The 17,445-nt window shown below is 43.5% G+C and overlaps 1 protein-coding gene across 3 annotated transcripts in view; it reads right to left on the reverse strand.

Moving 5' to 3' along the window:
• Window positions 1-17,445, reverse strand: part of LOC137524316 (coagulation factor XIII B chain-like) — a 177,797-nt gene that overhangs the window by 140,406 nt on the left and 19,946 nt on the right. For all 3 annotated transcript variants that reach the window (XM_068244039.1, XM_068244040.1, XM_068244038.1), the window contains exons 5-9: window positions 12,616-12,795; window positions 9,777-9,920; window positions 6,514-6,570; window positions 3,524-3,697; window positions 570-746 (exon numbers count right to left, since the gene is read on the reverse strand). In XM_068244039.1, the coding sequence (XP_068100140.1) occupies window positions 570-746; window positions 3,524-3,697; window positions 6,514-6,570; window positions 9,777-9,920; window positions 12,616-12,795 (732 nt within the window). The remainder of the gene's footprint in view (window positions 1-569; window positions 747-3,523; window positions 3,698-6,513; window positions 6,571-9,776; window positions 9,921-12,615; window positions 12,796-17,445) is intronic.

The raw sequence follows: 17,445 nt of genomic DNA on the forward strand, positions 1-17,445 counted from the left end.
GGGTATTTATTTACCCGAACCACGTGACCGTTCGGCCAATCAGAGCGCGTTCGGGTCCGAACCACGTGACCCGTTCGGCCAATCACAGCGCTAGCCGAACGTTCGGGGAACGTTCGGCCATGCGCTCTTAGTTCGGCCATGTGGCCGAACGGTTTGGCCGAGCACCGTCAGGTGTTCGGCCGAACTCGAACATCACCCGAACAGGGTGATGTTCTGCAGAACCCGAACAGTGGCGAACACTGTTCGCCCAACACTAAGTGAGTGTAATAAGCTGAGGCTGGGAGCACACTCATCTGTCAGTTTTCTGTGTGCATTTTCTGCCCACCACAGTGCTTGTGTAATTAGCTTGATAGAGAAAATGTGTGCAATGTTTCATTGCTGTCAGTTTTATCTGCATGGGGAAAACACATTCAAGTTTGCACTAGCCAAATGATTAACATTGGACCTCAGTTTACCTGTGCAGAAAGCAAGGGGGGGGGGGCATGCAAAGTTTTGCAGGGGGGGGCAGTGATTTCTAGTTACGTCTCTGGTCCCTATTGGGGTTATGGGGTTCTCCCTTCAGATCTTACCTACACAGCTGGGTGGTGGCATCCAGTATCCCTCCATACACATGTTTTCCTCCAAGCCGACGAGTTGATAGCCATCATTGCATGTGTATCTCACTGTGCTTCCGGTAAAAAACTGGTCTGTCTCTTTAACAATTTCTCCATTATCTGTTTTCGGTGGAGGGTTACATGGTGCTTCTCCTGAAATAGTCAAAGCAGCAGTTTAGTAAAAATGACAAAAATACATCCTGACTTTCTCAGATGACTGTGGGCAATGCTGAACTTTCTGTGGACATGTAAAAGCAGCAAAGTACACTTTAGTGATCCATTGTGAAATGGTTTAAAGTAAACCTGAGGTGAAAATAAACTGATGAGATAAACAATTATATTTATCGTCCGACTCGTATTTTTTTAAAAGTATCCCAGGGTTTTCCTTTATACTTAAACATTTACAAAATAGGTTGAATGTGTTACTGTCTCTAATCAGTGGCAGCCTATTCAGTGTCCCAGAGTTAGAAAAAGGTCAATAGTTCATGCATTTTATCTCTCCCTGCCCTCAGAAGTTGTATTCTGCCAGGAAAACTTTTATGGCTGTAATTTGCGTATCAGTGATGTTTACTATATTGCTGACAAGCTACCGACAAGACAGAAACTGTCACTTCCATGACTAGAAATTAACTCTTTCAGGCAGCAAACTAAAACAAGCCGTTGCACAAGTGGCTTACGTTTTTTGTCATTTTGGGGCACACCGGGCTAGCTATGCTGGGGATCCGGCTTCCTGACCCCCTTAAATGCACCCCCTACATGTAAAATGGCCTGGTCCTTAAGGGGGGTTAGGCAGCCGGTCCCCAAAGGGTTAAGCAAAAAAAAAATTCTTTGTTACATCTGATACAAATCTTAAAATAAATCTTCACTGTTTCTACTTCCAGATTTATGGAAGCAGACATATTATTTACAGCCTGCGCTTTCAAAAGGGCTTATCTGCCATCTCTGCCATAGGCAGTCATGTGACACGGGAGAGATTAGATTACAACTTGTGACCATACACAAATGAGGAGGAATTAGACAGGCTAAACTCTCTAAACACATACAGAGTTAATTTCTCTCTGTTTTCCTTCTGTCCTGTGCAAGAGTTCAGATCCACTTTAATTGCAGTTCTGAAATAAGTAATCTAATTGTGCCACAAGGATATTTGGGGCGTGACTATACTTTCAACGTGAGTTTACCGGTTACAGAATATTGTAGGCGTGACATGAATAAGCATTATATTTACTGTTACAATGATGTCGGCAGCCGCTACAGTTTAATGGTTTCAGGCAGGTTGGCATTAGGCATAAATTTGGGGGAGGTTAGAGTTATAAGTTACCGGTTATGTAGGCATAGATGGTGAGACATTAGTGTTAGATGGTGGGAAGGCTAGAGTGAGAATAGGACAAGATAAGGGAATAATAGAATATCGGTACAATCATCAATATTGTACTATCTGGAATAGCCGCTAGTTGAATATAGCTATAATAGCTGATATTGTAATGTCTGGAATTGCCGCTAGTAGAGCAGTGGTAAAATTACACATATACTACTAGCGGCCAGGGACGTAACTGCAGGGGAGCAGCTCCTGCAACTGTAGGGAAGCACAGAATGGTAAGAACACCACAACTACTACTTTATGTGACTTTATCTCCTTTTAAAGAGAACCCGAGGAGAATTTTCTTAATCTTAATAGGACACAGACGCATGTTCTGTGCACAGTGACATGCCTCTGTGTCCTTCTGGTGCCGCTGCCAGTCCCCCCTGGGCTCTGCTGTCCCCCCTGAAAAATACAGACAGGCTAGCCGCAATCTGCTTGTCGCTAGCCTGCTGTTCACCTTCCAGCTTGTCAATCAACTTCTGCGCATTGCCCCCCCCCCCCCCCCCCCCGCCGCCTCCTCCATTACATGGCTCCCCCGCCGCTCCCCGCCTCTGCTAGCTTCCAACCAATCAGAAACTAAGGGGAGGAGGAAGTGGAGGCAATGTGGAGGAGCAGTGATTGACAAGCTGGCAGGTAAACAGAAGGCTAGAGACAATCAGATTGTCGCTAGCCTGTCGGTATTTTTCACGGGAGACAGCAGAGCCCAGGGGGGACTGGCAGCGGCAGCAGAAGGACAAAAAAGCATGTCATTGCACAGAGAACATGCCTCTGTCTTATTAAGATTTAGAAAATGCGCCTCGGGTTCTCTTTAAAGTCAAAGGCTTGCTTTAAATGCAGAAGTCAGAATACATAAGTGTACAATAATAATTTATCATACAGTGCATTAAAATGTACTACAGCCAGATGTCATTTTTCCAAGTTTAAAAAAAAAATTGCTTTGAAACTTTTAATATCGATTTTCTCCAAAACTTCAAGGTCTTTTAAAAAAAAAAAAAAGTGGCTTGTTCCCACTTGTTTCTGGTTTACGAGAACTCGTCTTCATAATGTACGTGTAAAATCGCTTATGGCGGTCGCATAAATCATTTTTCAAAAACGTAAACATTTACAAATGGATTATGAAATATCAATTCAATTTTTAACTCAAAATTCCGTATAATCGTAATTGTGACATTTTACACAAAATTTTGTGTACTACGATCAGTGTTGCTTGCAAATCTTTACTGAAGTAATTTTCACAAAGAAAATGCTATTTTCGATTGAGAAATTTTCGTGAAAAATAGGCTTGTAGGTAAATCGACATTTTTACAAAGAAAATGCAAAAAATCTATATTTTCACTGCAGAAAAAATTGTGAAAAGCACGATAGAGCAGAAAAACTATATTTTTACGGCGAAAAGCGCAAAAAAACCCAACACATTTATTATGGAATTTTCACTCGAAAATCGAATTTAACAATTACTTTCATGACAATTAATACAAAAATAATATTGTCATTTTCACTCATCACTGATTACCATCATGACATCATAACACTGGTGCATTTAAGTACACTAAGTAAATAAAAGACTCACGTAAACACCAGGGAGGAGACTGCCATCTTCCGTCCCTACACTGAATTCTTCCTGAACCGAACATCACGTATCCAGGACCACAGATGATCTCTACCTCATCCCCATTAACGTATTTATCTTTCTGATGCTCTATCTCAGCTGATGGAGGAACAGGTGCCGGGGGGCAGGTGGGGTCTGGAAGAATGATAATGCAGAAACAATATTTATTTAATGTAACATGTATTTGACTTAAAGTCATTGGGAACCACTGTAAAAAAAACAAAAGTCAGATACTTATCTAAGGAGAGGGAAGGCTCTGAGTCCTAATGGCCCTTCCCTCTCCTCTCCCGGTGCCCGTTCCAGCTCAGGATCCCCCGTAGCAGCATTTGACCAATTTGGTCAAATGCTGCTATCTTCACTGCCGAAGGAAGTCTTCGGTAGCCCGAGTGCTCCCAAAGACTGGCCGCTCCATATTGCGCATGCGCAAGCACCCTCTATCGCGTAATTGTGCGTGCGCAGTATGGAGCCGCCTGTCTTTGGGAGGACTCAGCTCCCGAAGACTTCCAAAGTCCCCCGCGGTGGGGGTTTTGAACTGAGTATCCTGAACTGCATGGAGAAAGAGGAGAGGGAAGGCTCATTAGGACTCAGAGCATTCCCTCTCCTCAGGTAAGCGTCTGACTTTTGTTTTTTTACGGCGGGTCCCAATGACTTTAAAACAGAATATGACATAAATCAGAATATAAAGCAGTCCATATTAATGAAAGCTCACTCTCATAGTGGAGCACACTGTAGGCCCACTAAATATGTGGTCACAGTGGCCCAACCCATAGGGAAGCCATTTGGACCTGAAGCATAAAACACTTCTCCTGAATGAACACTTAGTTAGGCAGCAGACAAATGCACCTAGTACAGATACAGTGAGATACCATTGCCATAAAAAGTGTGAACTACAATCTGAGAATGAGCTTTACATACACATACCTATGACAAGGCAACATGTAATACTGCAACACAGAGGCCCATATGCAATTAACTTTTTCTCCTGAGTTTTCTCAAAAACAATATCCCTCTCTTACCAACACCCATGCCACCACTGTCTGCCCACCCCACTCATTCTCACTCTTTTACCATATTTTCTGGTAATCTTTCAATTACATTTTTAATTCCCTCTTAATTTAGTATATTGTTTAAAGTAATTTATTTACTAGATACAATAATTTTACAGGAAACACCGTCACCCACTGAGAACAGGACAAACTACAGTAAAAAGGAAAAAGCTACACGTGTCAGTTCAGCTGTCTGTCTGAAAGAGGCCTAAGCACTCTTTTCCACATGAGAAACGTAACCACAAGTACACTTTGTTGCGATTGCGCAAACCGCAATTTACACTCACCATGTTTGCGCTGTGAAGCCACTGGGAATGGAGCGAAACCACACAAAGATTCGCACAAACCGACAATTGCGCTCTAGGAAAAACATATTGTGCTAGTGGGCAATAAGTATTGAAATTTACATATAAGCCGTGGTGCTGCTGCAATTGACAAGAGGGCAGCAGTCCAATTTTTAAAGCAGTTCGCAGCCTAGTGGAAAGGGCCCTTAATCCATTTTTTGCCAATTTTATTGGGAATAATGCAGTGCAAATCACAATGTTTCAGGCTAAAGGACCTTTATCAAGTGCTAGCCATACATACAACATATGCAAAACATTCTTATATAATTATAGTGTATTACAATAAAATACACCCTGAGATCCAGGGGACGAGCACACTCTTAAAGAGACATCAGCTCTTTTGACTTAAATGCACACGGCATTATTTTACTAAAGCATCTTAAATTAAAGTTTTCATTGAGTCCATTAGGTAAACGCATGATCAGGTTGTCACATTGTTATAAGTTCCCTCTTTTAACAATTTTTTTTACCATCTTGTCTTCCTGTTCACGATACCTTTCATCACTAAAGATAACCCTCCTAGCTCTAACAAACCGACTTTTCTGTGGACCTTTTATAAGGGGTTGTGGATGGAAGCTGCTAAGCAATGCAACTTAAAGGATACCACAACTGACATGTGGCAGAATGAGATAGACATGGGTATGTACAGTGCCTAGCACACAAATAACTATGCTGTGTTCTTTTTTCTTTCTCTGCCTGAAAGAGGTAAATATCAGGTATGTAAGTGGCTGACTCAGTCCTGACTCAGACAGGAAGTGACTACAGTGTGACCTTCACTGATAAGAAATTCCAACTATAAAACACTTTCCTAGCAGAAAATGGCTTCTGAGAGCAAGAAAGAGATAAAAAAGGGGGGATTTCTTATCAGTGAGGGTCACACTGTAGTCACTTCCTGTCTGAGTCAGGACTGAGTCAGCCACTTACATACCTGATATTTACCTATTTCAGGCAGAGAAAGGCCTACCAATGAGGCTTCCCCCTCTACTGTAGCTGTAGGCAATCCAGAGCTGGCTCCCCCGAAGTGTCCCGCAATCCGGGCTCGACAAGCTCGAAATGGCTAATATATTTACCTTCCTTGGCTCCAGCGGAGGTGCTGTTGCGGCTCTCAGCACAGAGATAGGCAGAAATAGCCGATCTCCGTCGGGTCTGCTCTACTATGCAGGCACGGGAGACTTGCGCCTGCGCAGTAGAGCTGCCCTTCAGCGATCGGCTATTTTCGCCTGTCTCCGAGTGGAGAGCCGATACTGCGCCTGCACTGGAGCCGGGAAAGTAAATATTGACATCCTTGCCATTCCGGGAGCTTTTTCCCCGCCGCCATGGGACACAGGAGGATGGGGGAAGCCTTGATAGGATCCGGAGGCTTCCCCCACCCGAGGAGAGTACCCCCAGGGGATTTTTTTCTCATTACAGGTTTTCTTTAACACAACCATCGAGGGCTTGGTGTCAGTGTACTGCTGGAGTATGAACTCAATTTTAGCTCTCACACACAAGGACTGACTTTGTTTATGTATTTTAGTTAATTTCTCTACAATTATTTGCTGCATAGACAAAAAAAAAATACCTGATGTATTTTCTATATCTGTGAGAGTTAAAGATGTTTTTTGGATGAGGCTCGGTGCTGTAAAAAACAAACAAGAAGAAAAAAGTAAATGATTACATCACAGTTAGAATCAAGTGAATATAGCAGGGCTGTGGAGTCGGTCCAAAAATCCACCAACTCCGACTCCGACTCCTCAGTTTAGGATTCCACCGACTCCGACTCCTCGACTCCGACTCCTCTAATTTGCATATTACAATTTTGTTGATTAAAAGTATGTAACATGAAATTCGTCTCTTAACTGCCAACGCTTAGGGATTTTACAAGACAACTGAAGTGAGAAGGATATGTAGACTACTATATTTATTCCCTTTAGACTAAAACTAGTCCTTGGTAAGAGTACTTGTAAAAGGTGCAAACCGGAACAAAGAACATCTATCAGGCCCTAGGCAATGTAAGTGTGGGTGCATGTAAGAGTGATGTGCAGGTACTCTGCAGGGGAATGAGGAGATTCTTCCTCTATTACACATTCTTCATGCACAATCTGAACAAGGTTTATGGGTGACAGACAACACCTCTGTGTTCAATGTGCACAACATTCTCAGTGGATTCCCTGCAGCTCTGTGGGGAGTGCATATGTAGAGTATAGTACTACTGTGTAACAAAGTAAACCTGAGACAGATGAATTTAAAGTTTTATACATACCTGGGGCTTCCGTCAGCCGCCTTCAGGATAATCAGTCCCTCGTTGTCCTCCTCCACCACCTAGATCTTCTGCTATGAGTCCAGGTACTTGAGCCAGTCAGGCGTAGTGCGCATGCACACACTCCGCCGCCAGGAGCATACTACACCTGTGCAGCACTATTGCACAGGTGCAGAATGTTCCTGGCTGTGGGAGCGGCATGCGGCCGGACAGCGCTGACTGGCTGAATTACCAGGACTCATAGCAGAAGATCCAGGTGGTGGAGGACAGCGAGGGACTGATTAGCCTGAAGGGGGCTGGAGGAAGCCCCAGGTATGTATAAAACTTTACTTTTCATCCGTCTCAGGTACCCTTTAATTTGTAGTCACCAAACCAAATTTTAACAACATATCAAATTATTTGATTTCATGAGCAAAGAGAGTGCGTACATTTGCATATATCAGCATCAATGCAGAATTATTTCCATCTCATTGACCATCTCTATTAGTGACACAGCTACACATCAGGCTTTATTCTTACAGCATAGATGTTAGTATATATAAGAGATTCCTGTGTACACATCATATATACAGTCACAAATCAGATATGTATATCTGACCTTAAAAATACGGGGACTGCTTTATTGAAGCAGCACAAGTAACTAATTTTGATTGGTTTATTTCATTTTTGTGGACTAGGCACAGCTATTACTGTATATATACATTATTTTTAATGACTATAATCTGAGAAATAGAACATTTTATCATATTTTCTATTTTAATTACAGTTACAAATTCATTAGGAGTCGGAGTCGGTGCATTTTTTTCCGACTCCGACTCCAGGCACCCAAAATTGCCCCGACTCCGACTCCACGACTCCGACTCCACAGCCCTGGAATATAGTACCCCATTATACTTATCTTGTTGGAGAGAATGTACTGTTCTTATACATCTGCAGGGGCATAACAATAGCCGATGGTGCCAGCTATGGGGCCCGCTCCTCCTCCCACCCACCTTGAAAATTATAAGCTGTGAAGCTATGTAACTATATTTAGCTGATCCACCTACCACACATCTTCACTTCCTTCTGGCAGCCACAGTTTTTTGTGCTGCACAGATGGGTCCTGATCATGTGACACAGGGAGCCACGTATTCTGGAAGGAAGAGGAGATGTGCGACACAACAGTATCAGCTAAATATAGTTATATGGCACTGCTGTGCTAATGCTCTGGGTAGGGATACTGTCTACTTTTGGTGGTTGGATTGGCAACTGGGGGGGGGCATCTGCAGGGGTTTGGCAGGTGAGTGGGGTGTCCCTTCAGGGGCTGTGCTAATGCTTCAGGGAAGAAGGGATTAGCACATCACAGGCTAATTTCAGTAGGAGGGTGGGCACATGCAGGGGGGTAGGTTTGTTTGCCTGGTTTGTTTACCAGAGGTGCTTCCATGTTATGCCCCTGTCTGAAGTTTTTGTTCAATGGGTGGTAGTTTATAAAGAAATACTTATAAAGATGTCACTAGTTGCATACCATCCAGCTTTTTGAGATAAGAAAGAGGGACACTTTAGCCACGCCCCTGCCACACCCCTAGTCACAAAATGTGAAAAAACAAGCTGCTCCTAAATATCACAGACTGCTACTTACAACCACTACACTGTCAGCCTCAGGTGCCTTGGTTTAATGTTTCTTCTAGTTATAGCCAGATTGGTGGGTGGCATTCATGATGTCATTTAGGTCATACTGTGAGCTAGCAATATGGTCTCCATTCCTGCTACTTCTATGAGGCCAGCCTGCTAGTCCTGTGACAATGGGAGTTGTCGAATGAACTGAATGACATCATGAATGCAACCCATAAATGTAAATAGAAGAAGAAAAAGCATTATAAAGGCACAAGTTCTTGGCACTCACCACTCACCTGTCTGGCCGGTGTGCTCCCCCTTCAGGCTCTGTTTTTCTGCCTTCACCCTCGCGGGTGCCTCTTCTCCGTGACCCCGCAGCATATTATGTGAGTACAGAAGAGGCAACCATGAGAAGGACAAAGACAGGACCACGCTGGACAGACAGGTGTGTGGTGAGTGTGCTCTGCTCCTGCTAATACTCTGCAGGAGCCCTGGGAGAGCATTATTAATTGGAGGGTGACATAGTGTCCCATTAGCTGGCTCTGAGGCCCTGGGGAACAACCAAACACTATTGTAGGGGTGGGGGAAGTGAAAAAGGGGGCACTTAATGCAGCTATATTGGGGAGGGGGTACTTTGCCAACTAATACTGTGTGGGTTAGGAAGGCCCCATGTAATATTTGCAGGATCATCCATCAGGCTACCTAGGCAGGTGCCTGGGGCCTAGTGGGTGTCAAGGGGCCCACCAGTCTCCTTTTCTGACCTCTCCTGACCTTCAGCTTACCAAAAGACCCCAAGGGTGCCCAAAATCTTTTACTTTGCTTAGGTATTAATCCATCTCTGACCAAGGAACACATTTTTGCTAAAATTGGCCCTGTTCAAGTTAGAATTGTTTGAAACTCATTTACCATCTCACCTAATGAGCTCTTGAGTCTTGAAACAAAATCAAAAATAACCCATTATATATGCTGAACATGATAACTTTTTCACCTACCTCTGCAGGTGGGCACTTCCGGGTCCCAGCCATAGTAATAGCATTGGCTGGAATTGTCACCTACCAGTTTCCCTGTTTTTGTACATCCAAAATGGGCAACTTCACCATTTTTGAAATTTTTTCCTTGTGTAGAACACACAATTTCTAGGGGGAAAAAAGGAGATTATGTCTATAACCTAAACCATAACAATAAACTGTCATTTTTATTCATGCTGATGGTGATGATTATGATGAGACCTAACATACAATGCCTTGCAAAAACATTCATCCATCTTGATGTTTGTCATCTTTTGTCACGTTCATCTTGGAGTTAATAGGCAATTTAACACAAACTCAGATGGCGTGATTTACAGCCAAAAAGACATGATTTGAATATTTGGGAGTGATGCATCCTGGGGAATCACAGTTGTTCACATAAAGCTGAATTTTCACAAATACCTTCTGTTTTAAGAAGGCAAAATTACATTTAGCATGGAAATGTTTGGGAACTCCTTTGAAAGTGAAACCTAATAAAAAAAAAAAAAGCCCAGTTACTTACCTGCGGCTTCTTCCAGCTCCTCCTGCTCCCTCACGGTGATTTTACACTCTACTATTCCTCCACTGTTCCCCGTATAAGCCACTGTACATATGCAGCGCTGGCCGCTCTCCTCCTTTATCGTGCTGATTTTACTTACCATGCAGGTGCAGTGTTTGTTGGTGGAAGCGCACGGCACGGAGTCCAACAATCAGAGGGGTATGCATGGGAACCAAGTAGTGTGGGATAATGGCGGGGGAGCAGGGCAACTTCAGGGGCTGGAAGAAACCCCAGGTAAGTAACCTTTTCTCCTGAGTTTACTCCTAGGAGATAACTTTTCATCCTCAATTTAACCACTTCACAACTGAGGGGTTTTACCCCTTGAGCACCAGAGCAATTTTCACCTTTCAGCTCCTTCCATTCATTCGCCTATAATTTTATCATTACTTATCACAATGAAATGAACTATATCTTGTTTTTTTCGCCACCAATTAGGCTTTTTTTTAGGTGGGACATTATGCCAAGAATTATTTTATTCTAAATGTGTCCATTCCTAATAACAAGCCCATAATTTATAAAGTAACAGTGTTATACGCTCTTGACATAAATATTTAAAGAGTTTAGTCCCTAAGGTAACTATTTATATATTTTTTTATTGTAAATGTTTTATTTATTTTTTACAAAAAAAAAAAAAAAAATTGATAACAATTGGGGAGTGTGGGAGGTAATGAGTTATTTTTAAAATGTAAAAATATGTATTTGTATATAAAAAATACTTTTGACTGTAGTTTTACTATTTGCCACAAGATGGCCACAGTAATTTTTTGTGAATGGTCCTGTAAGCATAGTAAGTACGCTTACAGGAAGTGTAGTGAGGATAGGAAACTTTTCTTTTTTTTTTTACACAATGATCGCGCAGCTTCTCCTGGAAACAGCCGATCATTGCTGCGGGGACTTAGATCAACTGTTCACTGATCTCCGGGCGAGTGGGCGGTGGCGTGCATGAGTGTTGGAGCACATGCATGTGCAAGCGGGAGCGCGGACAGCGACGGTAGCGGCAGGGGTGCGTATATCTACGCCCCGGGTGGGGAAATTAAGTTAAAAGGGGCGTAGATATACTGTACCAGGGCGGCGAAGTGGTTAAAGAGGGTTCTAAGAATCCCCGCCCATGACCCTTGCCTCCCCGCTGATTGGAGGGAAAGGATGCAGGTGGGGAGCGGTGACATAGAGGAGGTGGGGGAGCGGCAAGACTGACACATCCAGAGGTAAACAGCCGGCTGCGCCACGCTGTGTGTCGCTAGCTCGGCATTTGATTTATGGGGAGCAAGCAGAGTGCAGGGAGGGCCCAGGGGGGAGCAGTATAGCAACAGAGGCTGGGCATTATGTGCAGACCCAGCCTCTGTGTGCTAATAGGATTCTTAGAACCCACCTCGGGTTCTCTTTAAAATAACTCTTCAGCACCTTGCAATGGAAAAAAATACTAAAAAGTAGGTGAAAAGTACTATCAAAATTATTTTGAGTATTTTCTTGCTTGTTGATGGTTTAATAGGCATTTTTTTGATAACTCAAGTTTGAAAATATCATCTAGGCGAAAACTCAGGAGAAAAAGTGAATTGCGTATGGGCCCTAGGCTTTTTCTCCTAGGTGATATTTTCACAACTTGTCAACTAAATGTTTTTTAAACCATCACGAAGCAATAATTTTGATTGCACTTTTTCACCTACTATTTGGTACATTTTTACAGTTGCAAAGTCCCAAAAAATGATTTTAAATACATGATGAAACATTATCTCCTAAGAGAAAACTAAGGACAAAAAAGCCCCAAAATGGGCCCCCTATTCAGTTAAAGTGGACCCAAATTAAAAAGACAAGATTTCAGAAATAAAATCTATTTTCTAAATTATAATAATAAACAGCAGCCTTTTTTCAGCTGCATGATGACAAATATAAAATATTTTACATTTATTGGCGGAACCCCTCCCTTCCTTTCATATTGTCGGGACAGAATCCTGCAAACTGGTGGAGTAAATAGTGTCCAGCAAAGGAGGAATTGCTAATGGCTGCCACCTGTATAACCCTAGTTATGGAAAGAGAAGGGTGAAAAGCATGCACTGAAATGCTCATAGGCTTGAAGGAGTGTTTATTTATCTTTGTATGTGTCAGAGTGGTGCAACTAAATATTTTGAATAAAAAAAATGTTTGGTTTGGGTCCGCTTTAACTCTTCTAACTTCGGTCATCTCTCCTGCATACTTTATATTTTTACGGACCTCTCAATGTAGGAACAGAGCTGTAATGATTCTAAAAGTTATGTAATTAAAACATACCTTTACATTTTGGTTCACGAATCCATCCTGAGTCAGTGCATTGACTTCTCTGCTGAAATGTATTTTTATGAGCACTAATAAATCCTTCATTGCATTTGTAGATGGCATACTCTCCGACTTCATAATACCTCTTTGCTGCCTTGTATGTTCCATTGGTGAGTGCTGGCAGGTGGCATTGTGCTGAAAGTTCAGAAAATAAATCCATAGCTTAAAAAAACACACATAGGGCTTGATTCACAAAGCCGTGCAAACTGTTTAGCACGGGTGTGCTAAACAGTTAGCACGTGAAGTGCCGTTCGCGGACTTTTGCGCGCGCAAAAGTCCGCGATCACGCAAATCGCGGCACTTTGCGCCCGCAAAAGTCCGCGAATGGCACTTCACGTGCTAACTGTTTAGCACACCCGTGCTAAACAGTTTGCACGGCTTTGTGAATCAAGGCCATAGTGTTAAACACTATAAAAACAACTGAAAAAAGTATGCTTATACAATGCAGAGATTCAATATTGGATGTGGTTTACATAACACATTTGGGGTTGATTCATGAATGTTACTTATTTTTCATCTTAACTGTAAGGAGTGCTAATGCATAAGATAAACAAATAAGTAGAGATAATTCATGAGATAAATAGATAAGGAGAGCTAAACCATGAGTTATGTCAAATAAGGAGAGCGAAACCATGAGTTATGTCAAATAAGGAGAGCTAAACCATGAGTTATGTCAAATAAGGAGAGCGAAACCATGAGTTATGTCAAATAAGGAGAGCGAAACCATGAGTTATGTCAAATAAGGAGAGCGAAACCATGAGTTATGTCAAATAAGGAGAGCTAAACCATGAATTAAGTTAGATAAGGAGATCTAAACCATTAATTAAGTTAAATAAGGAGAGCTAAACCATGAATTAAGTTAGATAAGGAGAGGTAAATCATGGGTTAAGTCATTTAAGGAAAGATAAATTGTGAGCTAATAAATAAGGTGAGATAATTTAACAGAAGAGCTTTGTGAATCAGGCCCTTTGTCTCTGGTCAAGCAGATATGCAGGAGCAGAATGCCCAGGTCATGTAAGTCGAAGCAGGTAGTTTGGGTGCTGCTGGTGCTATGGTAAAATGGGTGCTGTGTAGACTGCAATGCTATCTATGGCTATAGCGGAACCCAGGGGGTCATTTTAGTGTCAGATAAAAATATCATAATCAGACGACTGGCGTCCGAGTGTTTAGTGGGGAAGGAGGGTTGGATAATGTCAAGGATTTCGGTGCTGTAGGTGAAGGCAGTGAAGGCAGCACAGATATTGTCAGGGATTTGGGCCACATGGACACCAGATAAGGCTATCCTAATTAGGCAGATGGTACCCGACTATTGAATGTGGTGTGGATATCTGGGGGGGGGGGGGGGGGGACGAGGATCAGTTAGAATTATGCATTAGGATTAAGCATCAAGCTTGTATGAAAAAAGGGTCAGGTTTTGCAAAGGTAACATTTTGGTAAAATGTACTGGTATTTTATTATTAGAATTACCACTGTCCAGGGCCGGATTTACCATAAGGGACTGTATGCATGTGCCTACAGGTGCTTGGTGATGGAAAGGCGGCTCACTTCCCTAGTGCCTCCCTACCTCCTTCCCTATGCAGATTCCTTAGCAGACTGTAAATTAGAGGTTCATGGAGGGCAAAATCTAAGATGCCAGAACATCTGTGCCTATAGGTTTCTGTGATGTTAATCCGGGCCTGCCACTGTCAAATAGTGGAACATCGATAATTTTACTGATATTCTAGTAGCAACTATCTCCAGGGCCCAGATTACAGTAGCACCCTTTTTGCATGTACGCCAGGTAGGTACCAAATACAAATGATGTACTGTATGAGCTTCGAAAGTCAAGAAAGACACATTAGGCACGTGAATGAAATTATAAGCCCCATGCAAATCCACACTGATTAATAATATACTTTGCATATTGTAGCATCATGTCTCAAAATATAGCATTAGATAATAACACTAGCATTACAGTTGTATTTCTAAATCATAGCGTGGGCAGCATGGTGGCATAGTGGTGGTTAGCGCTCTCGCCGTGCAGTGGTAGGTCCCCAGCTCAAATCTCAGCCATGGCACTATCTGCACAGAGTTTGTATGTTCTCCCAGTGTCTGTGTGGGTTTCCGCCAGGCACTCCAGTTTCCTCCCACATCCCAAAAACATACAGACAAGTTAATTGGCTTTCCCACTGGCCCTGGACTACGATACATATACTACACGATACAGACATATGACTATGGTGGGATTAGATTGTGAGCCCCTCTGAGAGACAGCTAGCGACAAGACAATATACTCTGTACAGCGCTGTGGAAGATGTCCACACTGTATAAATACTAAATAATAATCATTGTGAATGTGTTCCCAGCCCACTCTACTGACTTTGCAATGGAGTGGTAAATCTTTACCTCATCTTATTTAAATCCTATGGTGTTGATGCACTAAACTGTTGTAATATTGCCATGCGCAATCAGAATAAGTGTTTGCAGAACCACACAGATGTTTTACGACCTCAAATTATTTTTCAGAAGAGACACGACTATAGGACGATTGCTACATCAATAAAGCCCTGGTTTGTTAGCCTTACCATTGAAAATATATAAAAAAACAAAATGTTTAATCTGGGCTCTGGTGCTAGAATTTGTATTTGTATTGTATAGCGACTTTGTTGGTGAGTCCAGCTGGAGTTTGGCTATTTGGCTTTGAAATGCTTTAGTAGTAGATGCTAGTCTATAGCAGGGCTTTTCAACCCTGTCCTCAAGTGCCACCAACAGTGCATGTTTTGCAGGAAACCACAAACATGCACAGGTGAGGTAAGTAGTGTCTCAGCAGAGCTGATTAACTACCTCTGTGGATTTCCACAAAACATGCACTGTTGGTGGTAATTGAGGACAGGGTTGAAAAGCCCTGGTGTCAGGATCTGTGCCTCTGTTGTCCTGCTGGTGACATCACTTGTGAACTTTGCTGTGAACTTCCACTGTCAACCAGCAGATTTCTCCCTTGTTGCTGAGAACTGTGCAGTTCCCTGGATCACCAGCAGGTGGAACTATGTCTGGATCTGTGCCTCTGTTATCCTACTGGTGACATTACTAGTAGTGATGGGCGAACAGTGTTCGCCACTGTTCAGGTTCGCCCGGATTTTGGCCTGTTCGGGTTCGGTTCGGCACCCCCCGAACACCTCATGGTGTTCGGGAGGGTGCTCGGCCACGCTGCCCGAACCCAAACAGGCCTTCTGTGTTCGGCCGAACACAGCCGTGTCCGGCCGAACAAAGCCCCCTATAGGGTCCCAGCATAAAGGAAGAGCATGTCCCGAGTGCGGGGGGGGGGGGGGGGGGGCGGAAATGCCCCCCACCCCTCCCCGCTAAGCTCTCCCTTCTGCTGGACCCTATAAAATTACATTGAAGTCCCCCAAAGTACCTGGCAGGAGGAGGGCAGGAAGCGGGCAGCCGGAGATCACAGGCGCTAGTACCATCTGGTACTTCCGCCCTCTCTCTGACGCACTTCCTGTTTACATTTGTAAGTCGCGTCAAGAGAGAACAGAAGTACCGCGATGACGCGTACGAGGGTACGTGTCATCATGTAGATGACGCGTACGCGTCATTGCGGTACTTCTGCTCTCTCTTGACGCGACTTACAAATGTAAACAGGAAGTGCGTCAGAGAGAGGGCGGAAGTACCAAATGGTACTAGCGCCTGTGATCTCCGGCTGCCCGCTTCCTGCCCTCCTCCTGCCAGGTACTTTGGGGGACTTCAATGTAATTTTATAGGGTCCAGCAGAAGGGAGAGTTTAGCGGGGAGGGGTGGGGGGCATTTCCGACCCCCCCGCGCTCGGGGCATGCTCTCCCTTTATGCTGGGACCCTATAGGGGGCCCCAAAGGGACATGTTCAAGTTGGGTTCGGGGTTCGGCTCGAACATGCCGAATATCGGGGGCATGTTCGGCCGAACCACCCCGAACCCGAACATCTGGATGTTCGCCCAACACTAATTACTAGTGAACTTTGCTGTGAACTTCCACTGTCAACCAGCACATGTCTCCCTTGTTGCTGAGAACTGTGCAGTTCCCTGGATCACCAGCAGATGGAACTATGTGAAATTTCTGAGAGATCACCTGATCAAAGTGCTGCTATTGACCAGACTTCCTAGCAGCACATTGCTAGGTCATTCAGTTTGCTTGTGTAATATTGTGACTCTGGCCATTGATCCTGTGTTCCCTGTTTCCTGCCTTGCCTTATTCTCTGAATTCCCGGTATCGATCCTTGCTAGTCTGACCTTTCTCTTCCTTATGTTATTGCCTGATCCTGATTACCTGGTTTGACTTTTGCTTGTATGACCTCCCTTTGTGTATGCTGATTCGGATTATTCGTTGTTGTATACATTCTGATATTGTGTGTGGCTGCATATATTCTGGATAGATAGCTAGCTAGCTAGCTAGCCAGCTAGCTAGCTAGCGAGCTTGCTAGATAGATAGATAGATAGTTAGGGGTTCTGGTATTGTGCTGCACCACGTATTGTATGATTGTATGTGTATGGTGGATGTATATTTGAATTGCTGCACCTTTGTAAATAAAACACGTTTTTCACCTTCAAATCCAACCTGTGCAGACCTCAGTATTTTCATATATGTGATTTCTTGCTCTTGCAATGTCTTGATAAGAATCTGCATGTGCAGATCCTTACACCTGGTCTATAGAATAGCTGAGCACCATTCAGCTCCATTGGTTAAGCTGCGGGCGCAGGGGGATGACAATGGCGAGCAGTTTTGCTGCGGGCGCCAGCAATTCATTTTTTACAAAATAGGTGCTTAGCCC

The sequence above is a fragment of the Hyperolius riggenbachi genome, chromosome 7 (genome assembly GCF_040937935.1).
Source record: "Hyperolius riggenbachi isolate aHypRig1 chromosome 7, aHypRig1.pri, whole genome shotgun sequence".
Classification (NCBI taxonomy): Eukaryota; Metazoa; Chordata; class Amphibia; order Anura; family Hyperoliidae; genus Hyperolius; species Hyperolius riggenbachi.